At 43.5% G+C, this 15578-nt stretch overlaps 1 protein-coding gene across 7 annotated transcripts in view; it reads right to left on the bottom strand.

The window, feature by feature from the left end:
• The window catches only part of DOCK7 (dedicator of cytokinesis 7), a 307570-nt gene that overhangs the window by 275708 nt on the left and 16284 nt on the right, over window positions 1-15578 (bottom strand). For all 7 annotated transcript variants that reach the window (XM_077450575.1, XM_077450569.1, XM_077450571.1 and 4 more), the window contains exons 2-5: window positions 12516-12618; window positions 10555-10730; window positions 7003-7071; window positions 2441-2570 (exon numbers count right to left, since the gene is read on the bottom strand). In XM_077450575.1, coding sequence (XP_077306701.1) covers window positions 2441-2570; window positions 7003-7071; window positions 10555-10730; window positions 12516-12618 — 478 coding nt within the window. The remainder of the gene's footprint in view (window positions 1-2440; window positions 2571-7002; window positions 7072-10554; window positions 10731-12515; window positions 12619-15578) is intronic.

Here is a 15578-nt window from a genome sequence, read left to right as displayed (position 1 = left end):
TTACCTGTAGGTCCAAGAAATATCTCCTAAACCTATACGGTTTAGGAGATATTTGCAAAAAGACAGGCACCGCTGTCTACGGCGCATGCGCCGTAGACAACGACGCGCAGGCGTACTGAGCATGCCGCTGCTAACGGCGATATGCCGTTAGTGGCGGCTCCCGTGCGCATTTGCGCGGGAGTGACGTCATCGCTGCTCTGGCCAGTCACAATGCCGGAGCAGTGATACCCGGAAGAAGATGGACGCTTCGTGCTACAGGGGACAGCGGTGACATCGCTGGCTCCTGTGTCAGGTAAAGTCCCATGCACACTATCAGATTTTCTGCTGAGTTTTTCCTTCAGATTTACCAAAACCATATAATATGAGGTCAAACCTTAGGAGTTTCAATGTGTATGCAATCAGGCAGGCCCTTCTACTACATGGTTTTGGTAAATCTGAAGGAAAAACTCAGCAGAAAATCTGATAGTGTGTATGGGGCTTAAGTGATACATAATGGGCTACTATGCGATGCGATGCACAGTAGTCCATTATGCTTTACCTTTGCAGGGAGACAAAGAGGAAGTAAAACCCATCAGGGTTTACTTCCTCTTTAAAGGACAATAATGAAACACAGATTAGTATCTGTAGGGGCCCCGAGGGCCACACAAAAAAGACTGCAGGTTGGGCACCAGGATCTAGTGGTGCCCTACCTGTCAAAATTTTGAAAACTAAACTTTTTTTTTTATAACCTAATCCGAGTATAAAATACAGTTGTTCTGTGAAGCCCTCAGAGGTTTATTAGAGATCCTTACTTATCCTTAGGATCTAGAGGTACCTACCTAAGAAGTCCTGTCAAGTGCCTCTGTTGCCAATATGAAATACACCCCCATGGCAAAATTAGGAACATTTCAAAGGGTATGAATACTTTTTCAAGGAACTGCAACCTCAGATAAAGTGAAACTGAGATGCCGGGTCTGAAAAAATTCAGACAGCTGTAAAGTCGACTGGGCAACTTTTTACAGCCATGAGCTTGTTCTTAACCCTTCACTCTCTGGATGTAATACAAACTTCCAGCAGAGTGCTAAAGTAGTTCTAGCAGTGGAATGGCCGGGTGGAGACACAGGAGACTGGAGTGATTAAGCTGCACCCTTCTTGTATACATATCAAGGCTTCCTCTTCAGTTCGGAGTATAATTTATGAAATCTGTGTATGTTGGCCAAACCATTAGTTTGGCCAACATAGTTGTTCCGAGACAACACTGACCCTTCATGACAACACGCATTGACAAATAAGACTACACCAGCCTGATTATTTATTTATTTTTAAACTTCCAGATGAGCTCACTGGATACAACACAATAGCTAAACTTATCAGCAAAAAAAAACAAAAACTCAAGAGGCCTGTCCTAATGATTCAAAATGACCCTATTAAGCCTGACGACATTCACGGATAGACCAAGCCAAATGCTCCCACCCCACCTGAACCAGTCACAGTGTTAATTTCGTCAACTAAAACAGCTTAAAACATTTTAGTCGACTAAATGAATATTATTTTAGTCGACTAAAATATGACTAAAACTAAAAACAACTGAGATGACTAAAATACGACTAAAACGAAAATGGCATTTTAGTCAAAAGACTAAGCCCTTGTACACACGGGTCGGACATTCCGACAACAAAATCCGTTGGATTTTTTCCAACGGATTTTGTCTGAAACTGGTGCTGCATACACACGGTCGGACAAAGTTGTCGGAAAATCTGATCGTTTGTAACGTGATGACGTAATTTAGTTACGACGGGACTACGTTCAGGCTAGTAGCCAATAGCTTTGGTCTAGGAATTTGATCTGAGCATGCGTGGCACGTTGTCCGATCGGAATTCTCTACAAAACGATCGGACAAAGTCCGATCGGATCATGTTGTCGGAAAAATTTATAGTCCAGCTCTCAAACTTTGTCGGTCGGATATTCCGACAACGCGGTCCGAACGGACATTTTTCCGTCGGAATGTCCGACCGTGTGTATAAGGGCTAAGACTAAATCGAAATTTTACTTCAAAATTAACATTGGTCTGTAGTGCATGTTCATACCTCAATACCATAAATAATAACGTAATAGATTTTTTCACTCCAGCCGTATATAATGAGTTTGGAAATTGTAGAGAAATGTTAAGTAATGGCTTACAATTTAATTACACCCATTAGATTTTAGATGACTAAAATTTGTTTTAGTTCGACTAAAATGTACTGGAGATTTAGTCTACTAAATATCACTAAAACTAAAACAATTGCAGAAGACTAAAAATGGGACTAAAACTAAAATGCCATTTTAGTCCTAAGACTAAAACTAAATCGAAAAATTGCTGCCAAAATTAACACTGGAGCCAGTCCCCAGTGCTGGACAAAGCAGGACTGTAGGTAAGTGTGCGAGTCGGTGGCTGTAAATAAACAAAGGATACTTGTACCTGCTCATCCTGATAGCTGCTGCTCTCTGGGGCCTCATCTGACTCAAAGACTTGTTTGGGTAAACCCCTCTGCCGCTCCTTCTGCTTGTCCAGGGTGTTGGGATTGAAGCCGGTTCCTAGCTTTTGGTATCTGTCAGACACAAAGCTCTGATTTAGAAAATTATTCACCAAACTGCCTGCTTCTTAACCGCTTCAGCCCTGGAAGGATTTACCCCCCTTCCTGACCAGAGCAATTTTTGCGATTTGGCACTGCGCCGCTTTAACTGACAATTGCGCGGTCGTGTGACGTTGCACCCAAACAATATTGACGTCCTTTTTTTTCCCCACAAATAGAGCTTTCCTTTGGTGGTATTTGATCACCTCTGCTGTTTTTATTTTTTGCGCTAAAAAACAAAATCATTTTGAAAAAAAAAAAATATATATATTTTTGACATTTTGCTATAATAAATATCCCCCAAAAATCTAAAAAAATAAATAAAAAATTCTTTAGGCCGATATGTATTCTTCTACATATTTTTGGTAAAAAAAAAAAAAAAAAAAAAAGGAATAAGTGTATATTGATTGGTTTACAGAAAAGTTATAGCGTCTCCAAAAAGGATAGATTTATAGCATTTTTATTATTTTTTTTTATTAGTAATGGTGGCGATCTGCGATTTTTATTGTGACTGTGACATTATGGTGGACACATCGGACACTTTTGACACCGTTGTCATTTATACAGCGATCAGTGCTATAAAAAATGCACCGATTACTGTGTAAATGACAATGGCAGGGAAGAGGTTAATCACTAGGGGGCGATAAAGGGGATACGTGTGTCCTAGGGAGTGATTCTAACTGTGGGTTGGGGAGGGGCTTCCACTGACATGAAAGATATCACTGCTCCCGATGACAGGGAGCAGTAGATCTCTGTCGTGTCACAAGGCAGAATGGGGAAATGTCTTGTTTACAAAGGCATCTCCCCGTTCTTCTGCCGCTCTGTGACACAATTGTGGGCCCCCCGGCAGACATCGAGTCACGGAGCACGCTTGGCGCGCGCCCACAATGCCGCGATTTAAAGGAGACGTACCTGTACACCCATTTGCCAAGCCGTGCCATTGTGCCGACGTACATCGTCGTGCGCTGGTCGGCTAGTGTTAAAGTTTGTTCCATCGGCATTATATATTTGGTCCGTTGAGGCTTTTCTCAGCTGAGCCCCTTGGCCAGTACACTAAGGGGCCATTCACATCAGTCTTTAACAAATGCGGTACATTAACATGCATTGTTACGGCAGTCCATTAATTTGAATGGGTGCTACTAAAGCTGCACGAGTAATCATTAAAGAATTAAGATCGCAAATTCCCCCTTCTTAACAAAGCATAAAGCATATCCAAGATTCAGTGCAGAGAGATCTCTGCTCAAGCCCACAGCTGTCAAAAAAAAAAGCCAGGCAGCCTGCCAGGTTTATCACAAGGGAAGGAGGAGATAAAGAGAAACATTATTACCTTTTCCTTCTTTCAGATGAAAGGAATGAACTTCTGTTTGTAGATGAGAGCAGTTTAACCACTTAAAAAGGAACTGCAGTCTGCTCCCATGATTTGTAATAAAAACATCTTTGCCATTCTGAAGCTTCCCTCCCACCACTTTGCATATTATTTTATATATACTGTGATTCTGTACTTGCCAAACATGCTGCAGAAATCTCCCTCCACTGAGTCTGGCTGCAACCATCTTAACTATGGGCAGCTGAAGCTGCTGCCTGTTCACTTCTTGGATTTACACAGAGGCACACCTTCAGCTTTGCAGGCTCTCATTGGCCCTCTTATGACTCACCACCCCCCCCCCCCCCCTCCTGGCAAACTCTCACAAGAGTGAGAGAGAGAGCTGTGCATGATGTCATAAGCCTAGGATAGTGATGGCGAACCTTGGCACCCCAGATGTTTTGGAACTACATTTTCCATGATGCGCATGCAGTGTACTGTAGCATCATGGGAAATGTAGTTCCAAAACATCTGGGGTGCCAAGGTTGGCCATCACTGGTAGGCTAATGACCAGACAAGAAGCAGGAAGTGGGCTGTTGGCAGAAAAAAAAAAAAAAAAGTTTTACTATCCAAAGTTAAAACAACAACAAGGGCAGAAGATTTAATAGATGGGAAGATGAAAAAAATGACTGAAGTTTCGCTTTAAAGAGACTAAACCTTTTTCTGATACTTGTTGCTTTCAGGGTAAAATCTGTATTTTTTGCTAGAAAATTACTTAGAACCCACAAACATTATATATATTTTTTTTAGCAAAGACCCTAGAGAATAAAATGGCGGTTATTGCAATATTTTGTGTCGCACTGTATTTGCGCAGCGGTCTTTCACACGCAATATTTTTGGAAAAAATACACTTTAATGAATAAAAAAAAAAAAAAAAAATAGTAAAGTTAGCCCAATTTTTTTTGTATAATGTGAAAGATGATGTTACGCCACGTGAATCGTGATCTTTATTCTAAGCAAAAAACAAAAAAACATGATTCTCACTCTTTAGCCAGAATCGTGCAGCTCTAGGCGCAGCCAACACACCACAATGGACCTAAATAAAAAAATCGCACATACAGTATTTTTAGTAATGCATCGCAACACGTTAGTGCATTGCTTGCAGGTACCGCCACACGCTGTATTCAACTCCAGTGTAAGGTGAATGAAAAAAAAAAAAAAAAGTGTCTTCAGCTCAAATCCCAGCCCATCGCTCACACCCCTCTGACGTGTTTCACCCACAATGGGCCTTAATCAGAGTATTATTAATGCATTGCTGCACACTGCACAGCACTGCAACGTGTATCTATTGGCAAGGTGTATTGGGGTCTCATTCCGAGTGAATGGCTCCACAATGCATCAACGCATGCAACGTGAGCTGCTGTTTTACTGCAACGCTAAAGTGTGTAGGGGCCCTTATGTGTACATAGGCAACATTATCCTACATATTGTTCATTTGTTCGCAAATGTGTTCAGGATTCGGCTCAGAAATTCAGCAGGGATTGCTCTCCTACTACAGGCGTTGACACCCTTTATCTGCTATGCATTGGCCAGCAAATTCACATCAGAACCGCATTAATAACGCACCAGAACCGCTGAACAAATTTTTATTTTTTTTTTATTCGCAGTGAAAATGGACATAAAATTCACACTGGGGCCCACATGCATTTACTGCGCCACGGCGGCCGCTCTGGACAGAATCACGTACCTAGTACGCGATTCTGCACTTCCGGGTCTGGGGTGCGCACACGCAGCTCTCGCTGCGATTGAACGCGATGTCCGCCGGCACCCGCCGATCCTTCAGGACACGGGGGGGAACGCCGATCTGCCTATGTAATCAAGGCAGATCGGCGTTCGGCGACAAGGTAAGGCTGTGATCCTGTGTTCCTGCTAAGCAGAAAATGGATCTCTGCCTTCCCACAGTACAAGCACTGCCCCCCCTCCCCCCAAACAGTTAGGAAACACTTCATAAGAACACATTTAGCCCTTTGATCGCCCCTGATGTTAACCCTTTCCCTGCCGGTGTCATTAGTACAGTGACAATGCATATTTTTAGCACCAATCACTGTATTAGTGTCACTGGTCCCCAAAAAAGTATCAAAAAAGTTTCAGTTGGCTGTTTCCGATTTGTCCACCGCAATATCGCAGTCCTATAAGTCACTGATCGCCGCCATCACTAGTAAAAGTAAATAAATAAAAAAAAATCCAAAATGATATCCCATGGTTTGTAGACGCTATATAAGAAGAGGTGCAACGCTAAAAAAATAAAAACAGATATTTTATCTGTTTTTATTTTTCTATTGCTGCCCCTCTTCTTATATTGTGTCTCATTATAACCAGTAATATAGTGCCAGCTGCTTTTTTCTTAGTTTATTATTTTATTTCAAGCACAACAGATCTGTATTTTTATTGTAGACGCTGTAACTTTTGCGCAATCAATATATTGGGATTTTTCTTTTTTTTTTACCAAAAATATGTAGCAGAATATATATTGGCCTAAGATGATGAATACATTTTATTTTTTTATTTATTGGGTATGTTTTATAGAAATAAGTAAAAAATATTTATTAATCAGTATTTTTTTTTTTTTCGTTTATAGCGCAAAAAATAAAAGATTAAATCGCAGAGGTGATCAAATGCCACCAAAAGAAAGCTCTCTTTGTGGGGGAAAAAAAAAGGACAAATTTTTGGATATAGTGTCGCAAGACCACGCAATTATCAAACGAACGCAGTGCCATACCACCAAAAAAAAAATGGCCTGGTCATGAAGGGGAGGGGGGGTAAAGCTTCCGGAGCTGACATTTAATGGGCTGCCCTTTGTTGCCCAAAAGAAGCTTAGTACAATTGTTTGAAAACACACATTTTGGCGTGAAAATCACAGAATCACACCGCAACTGGGGCGCCATTAATAACAATGGCGATCAGAAACGCACGGTGTGCGTTTTGTCGCTATTCTGAATCACGGGGCGGAATCGTGCCGATTATACCCGTGATTACAAAACGCTTAAAGTGAACGGGGGAGGGGGGGGGGCCTTAATGTATTGATTAAACAGCACAAAAACATACTTCCTATTGACAATGGCCCAGTCCTCAGTGTAACTTCGTATGCAGTCTTTGACATGGGGATCCATTTCACTGCAACAAGATAAAAAAAAAAAAAAAAAATACATGAAAATCAGAATCCAAATACAAAAAACACCAGGAGATGAGAGAGTCAGTTCTACAAATAAATGTCTATGCTTGCAAGCAATTAACATGCGCATACAACGCTCCCAACTTTATGATTTTTGATATGCTGTAAAGATTTAAATACTACATATTTAAAAAAGTTTAAGTTCCTGATCCTCCAGTGTGGCGATTGGAGATTTTCCCGCACCGGAAGAGCGCCACTCACTGCAAGGACACATAGAAAACAATTATTTTCTATGTGGCCTGTGTTACAATACAGTGCAACCTTGAGGTGTTGGTGCAATTAACTGCGATATAATGAAGATATGGTGCATTTTATCCCAGAGCACAGGAAGGCACTGCATGTCACTGCACACCAGTGCAATAAAGTTGCAAAGAAAGAAAAAAAAAAAAAAAAGGGAACTATGTGATGCACTTAAATGCCCATGACACCGCCTCCTACCGCCTGCTCACTGCAGCCGAAACCGAAAGCTCACCTGCGCACTAAATCGCTCTTGGCCTTTAAAGTGAATGGGTCCTTAAAGTGAATGAGCCCTTATGGGCCCTTAAAGCGAATGGGCCCTTAAGCTCAATCAAGCTTTCAGTTGAAAGATGTTTAAGTGGTTGCAAAGGCTGTAAACTGCTCTTGGCCTTTAAAGTGAATGGGTCCTTAAAGCAAAAGGGTCCTTAAAGCAAAAGCGTCCTTAAAGCAAAAGCGTCCTTAAAGCAAAAGCGTCCTTAAAGCAAAATGGTCCTTAAAGCGAATGGGCCCTTAAGCTCAATCAAACTTTCAGTTGAAAGAAGTTTAAGTGGTTGCAAAGGCTGTAGTTTTTTTTTTGTTTTTTGTTTTTTTAAAACCTCCTCTGTGCAGTAGCTCCCCCAGTTCCCCCTAATACTTACCTGAGGCCGATCGTCCTCCAGCGATGTGCACGAGAGCCTCGGTTCCCTGGGGACACTCCCTTCTCCTTGGCTCCCGCTGCTGTCAATCACAGCCAGCGAGCCAATAAGGAGAGAGGGGGCGAGGCAGGGCTGTGTGTGTGTAAATAAACACGCAAAACGTGAACGGGCCTGCTTGGGCGCCCCCTATTGCAAGCTGCTTGCTCTGGGGGCAGGAGGGAGGGACCAAAAGCGCCGGGCAAGGGACCTGAGAAGAAGTGGATTGGGGATGCCCTGTGCAATTCTATTCCACAGAGCAGGTCAGTATAATATGGTTTTTTTTGTTTTTTTTTTAAAGAGAGTCTTTAATATCACTTTAAATATATTCCAGGTGCATCAAAGAAAAGGTGTGCAAAGACTTACACTGAGATTTCCTTCTAAAGTAGCCACAGAAGCCTGTGCCCTGCTCTCTGTGTGGAAGCCATGGTCTTTATGCAGAGGTCCCTCATACCCTTAATGAGTCAGACTTCTAGCTCTGCAATCAGCAAAGTTCATGCTCCACCGCTGATTGGAGAGATCTGGGTCCAACTCTGCAAGGGGGTATGTCACACCTCTTCAGAGAGACTACTGCTTCCACACACAGAGCAAGGGTCTCAATTTACAGCAGGGGGTCTCCAAATTTTCTAAACAAAGGGCCAGTTTACTGTTCTTCACGTTGAAGGACAGTAAACTGGCCCTTTGAAGGAGTGGAAGGAATAGTGCCCCATCATTGGTATCAGTAGAAGGAATAGTGCCCCATCATTGGTATCAGTAGAAGGAATAGTGTCCCATCATTAATATTAGTGCCCCATCATTGGCATCAGTGGAAGGAATAGTGCCCCATCATTGGGGGGAATAGTGCCCCATCATTGGTATCAGTGAGAGGAATAGTGCCCCATCATTGGTGTCAGTGGGAGGAATAGTGCCCCATCAATGGTATCAGTGGGAGGAATAGTGCCCCATCAATGGTATCAGTGGGAGGAATAGTGTCCCATCATTGGTATCAGTGGGAGGAATAGTGCCCCATCAATGGTATCAGTGGGAGGAATAGTGCCCCATCAATGGTATCAGTGGGAGGAATAGTGCCCCATCATTGGTATCAGTGGGAGGAATAGTGCCCCATCAATGGTATCAGTGGGAGGAATAGTGCCCCATCATTGGTATCAGTGGAAGGAATGTTTCCCCATCATTGATATTAGTGGAAGGAATAGTTCCCCATCATTGGTATCAGTCAAAGGAATAGTGTCCCATCATTGGTATCAGTGGAAGGAATAGTGCCCCATCATTGGTATCATTGGAAGGAATAGTGCCCCATCATTGGTGTCAGTGGAAGGAATAGTCCCCCATCATTTGGTATCAGTGGAAGGAATAGTTCCCCATCATTTGGTATCAGTGGAAGGAATAGTGTCCCATCCATCACTGGAATCAGTGGGAGGAAGAGTGTCCCATCATTGGAAAGAATAGTGCCCCATCATTGGTATCAGTGGAAGGAATAGTTCTCCATCATTGATATTAGTGGGAGGAATAGTGCGCCATCATTGGTATCAGTGGAAGGAATAGTGCCCCATCATTGGTGTCATTGGAAGGAATAGTGCCCCATCATTGGTGTCAGTGGAAGGAATAGTGCCCCATCATTGGTGTCAGTGGAAGGAATAGTGACCCATCATTGGTGTCATTGTAAGGAATAGTGCCCCATCATTGGTGTCATTGGAAGGAATAGTGCCCCATCATTGGTGTCATTGGAAGGAATAGTGCCCCATCATTGGTGTCATTGGAAGGAATAGTGCCCCATCATTGGTGTCATTGGAAGGAATAGTGCCCCATCATTGGTGTCATTGGAAGGAATAGTGCCCCATCATTGGTGTCATTGGAAGGAATAGTGCCCCATCATTGGTGTCATTGGAAGGAATAGTGCCCCATCATTGGTGTCATTGGAAGGAATAGTGCCCCATCATTGGTGTCATTGGAAGGAATAGTGCCCCATCATTGGTGTCATTGGAAGGAATAGTGCCCCATCATTGGTGTCATTGGAAGGAATAGTGCTCTATTGTTGGCATCAGATGAATGATTGGTGCCTCACCAATGATGTCAGTGGGAGGAACGGCGCCCCAAGGGCCATATAAAAAGGCAAAGGACCACATCCAGCCTACAGGCCACAGTTTGGAGACCAATGCTCTACGGCATGCTGGAAGGAAATAGGCTTTTTTATTTCTACTCTGTGGCTGATTTTTAAACAAAACAAACTGCATGATTTTGGACACCTTGTGTTCTGATTCACCTGCAATGTATTTCGCTAATTTAATACAAAAATTTCAATTTGGGCTTCAACATGGGTATATTACATTTTAACATCCCCTATAACACCACCCCTCCCAAATCTATGGAACATTCGAAAAGCGAGTCCAGAGGCTTCCCTGTCACCAACCCCACCGCCTCCTTTTACGTGGACAGGCTGTCCTCTTATTATATTGTCAAAGAATACAAAACTGCAATACATATAAAATGAAAGTAAGCAATAAACGGAGCCCCCATTACCTCTCTTCTGGTACGGATGAGACCACGGTCCTACATTCCCTGGGGGTGTACACCACCTCGATATCATCTGTAGGGAATTCATACAGATCCCTTAGAGGACCCGAATCCACAACCATAGGGTGACTCATGAGATATTCCTCAAAATCCACAGGATCCACCACTTCTGTCAGAGGTACCTGAAGACACAAGATCGCAGGACATGGTCATCAAATCAATGGCATCAATACCCAACTGCCACATATAGGCCTCCATTGTGGTCCGCGGTTGCGTGCCAAGAGCACACTCACTGCACGCTCCCAGCAACACTGATGGAGCTGTTGCCAAGGGCTCCCGGTCTCCGTTTGTGATCAGAAGCCAATGGCATGAGCTCCCGATCATGTGACTGCTGTGAGAGTCAACCACAGTGATCATGTGATCCGAGGTGCCATCTCCCAGGGTTAAGACCCAGTTACAGGGACCGCCAGGAGGGATCAGGAAGGCGTTCATATTCAAACAAGCTGATCTAAGGAACCGGACACCTAGCATAACCAGTTGACCTGCTTTAAAGCCTATCCCTGGACAAGCCCGATATCCAACCCAAATATGGTAGGGAGGAGAGTGGACACACCTCCGCTTTCCTCCCCTTCTAGTTGTTGACCCGGATGTGACAGACCCGGATGTTTCCTTGACCACCGGAAAAGGCCGGGAAAGAATGTAATGCAGTGTGATGTGCATCGTATTCCATTCAGTGAAGCATAGGGGAAAAATATGGGGTGTCTTTTAGACCCTGCATGCCTCATTAAAGAGAGCTTGTCACCAAAAAAATCATCACATAGGGGACTTTGACCCCTGTGTGATGGAAAAAACAAACAAAAGAAGAAAACTTCATCGGGTTGAGGTCAGGACTCTGTGCAGGACCAGTCAAGTTCCTCCACCCCAAACTCGCTCATCCGTGTCTTTATGGACCTTGCTTTGAGCTCTGGTGCGCAGTCATGTTGGAACAGGAAGGGGCCATCCCCAAACTGTTCCCACAAAGTTGGGAGCATGAAATTGTCCAAAAAGTCTTGTTATGCTGATGCCTTAAGTGTTCCCTTCACTGGAACTAAGGGGGCCAAGCCCAACCCCTGAAGAACAACCCCCACACCACAATCCCCCCTCCACCAAATGATTTGGACCAGTGCACAAAGCAAGGTCCATAAAGACAGGGATGAGCGCGTTTGGGATGGAGGAACTTAATTGGTCTTCACAGAGTCCTGACCTCAACCCGATAGAACACCTTTGGGATGAATTAGAGTGGAGACTGAGCCAGGCCTTCTTGACCAACATCAGTGTCTGACCTCACAAATGTTCTTCTGGAAGAATGGTCAAACATTCCCATAGACACATCTCCTAAACCTTGTGGACGGCCTTCCCAGAAGGGTTGAAGCTGTTATAGCTGCAAAGGGCGGGCCAACTCAATATTGAACCCTACGGACTAAGACTGGGATGCCATTAATGTGCGTGTAAAGGCAGGTGTGCCAATACTTTTAGTAATATAGTGTATGTTCAATAAGCGTCTTCAGCTCAGTTCCTACAGCTCTCAGGACAGTCTTAGTTCTGAGCCTGACCCTCCCCCACATGAGTGTCAGGGTCTGCCGTTCCCCTGAAAAGCGATCCACATTCAGATCGCTTTTTTCAAAGGTGCTTGAGAGACTGTGAGGAGGCAAAATGTCGTTTCCTCCCTGCCTTATTTAACCCTATAATTGCCACGATACTACGATTCTGCAGGCATGTGAATAGCACGCAATGTTGAAGAAGCCACAAAGCACTGCATTTGCCACGTTCGGCAGCAGTACCTCCGTTTAAGTTTTGCATGTGTATGGCCATAAGCAGCTGTACGTTAGTGTAAAGGCGGGCAGTTTGGGAGCGGTAAAACCTTGGCTTTACTAGGCACCGCCACCCCCCACACAAATAGAACATAACCCCGTTCCCTGTAGACTCACCGAGGCGTGGTGCGACCCCCCACCTCCTACGCTCAGGTTTTTGTACAGTTGAGGGGAGCCATATTGTCCTGAGATTTGCTTGCGTACCTCCGCAGCCACAGTCCTATAAGAAGTTAAAAAAAAAAAAGATGACACCAAATAAGCACAAGGAGTGCAGCGTTCCCCTTCAATCAACATTCACACATAACTGCAAAATGACACAAAAAATAATATAACAAATAGACTTAAAGTGATTCTAAAAAGGAAATACTTTTTCTTAATTAACAAACACGTAATACTTACCTGTTCTGTGTAATTGTTTTGCACAGAGCAGCCCGGATCCTTCTTTTTGGGTCCCCCCACCAGCTCCTTGCTATGGGAGGGGGGCACTTGAGCAGGCTCGCTCCTGAGCTGCGCTCTGTGTCCATTCACACACAGGAGCGTGGCTTAGCCCTACCCTGCTCTCTCTTTATTGGCTCATTGGCTGTGATTGACAGCAGCAGAAGCCAATGGCTCCAACGGCTGTGTGAACCAATGAGGAGAGAGAGAGAGAGACCCGGAAGAGCCACTGCTCTCATGCACATCCCTGGATCTAGATGGAGCTCAGGTAAGTAATAGTGGAGCTGGGGGGGGCTGCAAACAGAAGGTTTTTTACCTTAGTGCATAGAATGCATTGAAGTAAAAAAAATCTTAAGCCTTTAGAAACAATTTAAATACTACATTATTATTATTATATTACAGAATTTATATATCGCCCAAAAAAAGTGGCGCGGGTCTGTTTTTCTGTCCGTTGTACAGCGTCGGCAGCCCATTCAAGCGAATGGGATCCCTGAATGCGACGCATATTAAAGCGAGCATGCTAACACCCCGCAACAGATCAGAATAGATGTGAATCTTAAAGAGGAACGCCACTTTTGTTGAGAAACATAAAAAAAAACATTCCTCTCTCGGTGATCTCTGTACATTGCAGGCATTTTAACAAACTTGGTTGCAAATTTCTACCTTTTGTTATTCTGAAGAAATCGCAGTTTGTCTGCGACCACGTGCAAAATGGTGGTGAATGGAAGTGACTTTATAATTAGCTGCTGCACCTGTAAGGTTCTAATGAGGAAAATTGCAGGGTCTGCATCCCTTTAGATGTGGTTTACAATTGGGCGTATCTCACCAAAAATGACCATTTCGTTGCAGGGGATGCCCAAAATCTGACTTGTATCTTAGTGCAGACTTCTGGGAAAATCAGTGAGCCAATCACACAAGCAGGAAATTACATTTCTGGGGGGGAGGGGGGGGGGGGTTCTGTATACATTCTGTGTACAGAATGTCTCCAGGTGGCCATATTGCATTTTAAAGAAAATGACAGCACTGCAGATGGAAAAAGGTAAGGTCATTTTTAATAACATTCAATTACAATATGACTTGTGTCGTAATTGTACTGTCAGGAGCCGCGATACCCGGAAGACACACCGAGGGAACATGTCAGCTCCCTCTGCGTGGATCCGGCGAGATGTCGGGGCCTCGTTCTAAGGTAAGTATTTCATAATGAGCTAGTATGCGGTGCATACTAGCTCATTATGCCTTTTTCCTTGCAGGTCAGAAAACAAAAAAACCTCAGTGGGTTTACTACCGCTTTAAGAAACAAGTCAGAAAAAGATTTAGACTTCAAGTGGTTAAAGTTCCTGCATTTACAATTGTTTAAAAACTTGGCAGACTGCCTGGATTTTTTTTTCTCACACAAGTTTCCCTTTGATCTAAGAAGGAAGAGTTAGTTACAATGTTTTCATTCTAAAAACTTGGCCAACTGCCCAGATGTTTTCTTTTGACAGCTGAGTGAGCAGATAAGTCTCTCCACTTATTGTATGAAAGAATCAGTAAACTCTGCAATATAAATCGTGGGGGGGAGGGGGGGTAGAATCAAGATCACGATTTTTTTAACAATTGTGCAGCTCTATTACACCCTATATTATTTCATTTATGTATTTTATTTTATTTATGGAGTTACCCTTTAATTAAATCTGAACTCACAAGTCCCCCCCCACCACCCCTCTGCCCCCTAGTCCCAAGCTTCCTAAATGGAGCCTCCTCTACTGGAATAAATATCTGCAGACGAGTGCCATTGATGCCTCCTGAGGAACGTGTTAAAAGGAAATGAATTACAATTAATGAAGAATTGCATTTGTCTGTTCCCCAGGCTAAATCTGAACGATATCCCCGGCATCATTAAATATTCATATAACATAATCACCCCACACCGGTCATCTGATAATTCGGTATTATTAAAAAAAATTACCTTTCCATCACAACCTGCGGCCAACACAGATTTTTTTTAAACTGTCCAAAATTCACTTTCTTCTACCTAGCAACCAGAAAAAAAAATAGATAGGGATTCCCCAGCCCTTGCTCTGCACTTTTAAAAATTGTATAATGTGTGCAAGATGCATCGCTAATCTGGAGGGATTTTTATTCATTTTATTAAAAGTGGAATATCACAAAAAAAAAAAAACACACACACACACACCTACCTAATTCTTTCAAAGAATTATGATCACCAAATTGAACCATAAAATGTAAATGTAAACACTAAAGTCTAATTTACACTTGCGGTCAGAATGGGGGCCCCCAATTCCCCCCCTCACCCCAAGCTGAAGAGGCAGCCGGATGGGGGGGGGGGGTTCCACATGTCCCGGTGCTGCTGAAAAATATGCAGTTTAATTAAAAAAGTAATCTCTCCCCTCCTCCTACTGAATAGCGCCCTTCGCCCTTTTGGGATCTGTAGTGTAAGGAGTCGATTTGCCCCATTATATAGCTGCTGTCTCAAACTACAACTCCCAGGTTTCTCAGCACTCAGCATAGAATTCAATGGTTTTTCTTGGCTTTAGCTCTCCCCCTGCTGGGCGGAGGAGAATGTTACAGCATACAGTATCTCAGTAGACAGGGGGTGCCCAACCTTTTCAAAAAACGAGGGCCACTTTAGCGACTTGGTAACCGGTCACAGGCCACAATGAGCAGAGAGGGTGGATGACAGGTCCGCGTCCTCACTGCATCTAATAAGGTGCTTCAAAAAAAAAAAAACTTTGAATGCAAGCG

The sequence above is a fragment of the Lithobates pipiens genome, unplaced genomic scaffold, assembly GCF_037356315.1.
Source record: "Lithobates pipiens isolate NorthernLeopardFrog02 unplaced genomic scaffold, aLitPip1_a1.2 Scaffold_23, whole genome shotgun sequence".
NCBI classification, from domain to species: domain Eukaryota; kingdom Metazoa; phylum Chordata; class Amphibia; order Anura; family Ranidae; genus Lithobates; species Lithobates pipiens.
Note: the sequence above shows the minus strand (reverse complement) of the source record. Positions and strands in the feature narration are given on the sequence as shown.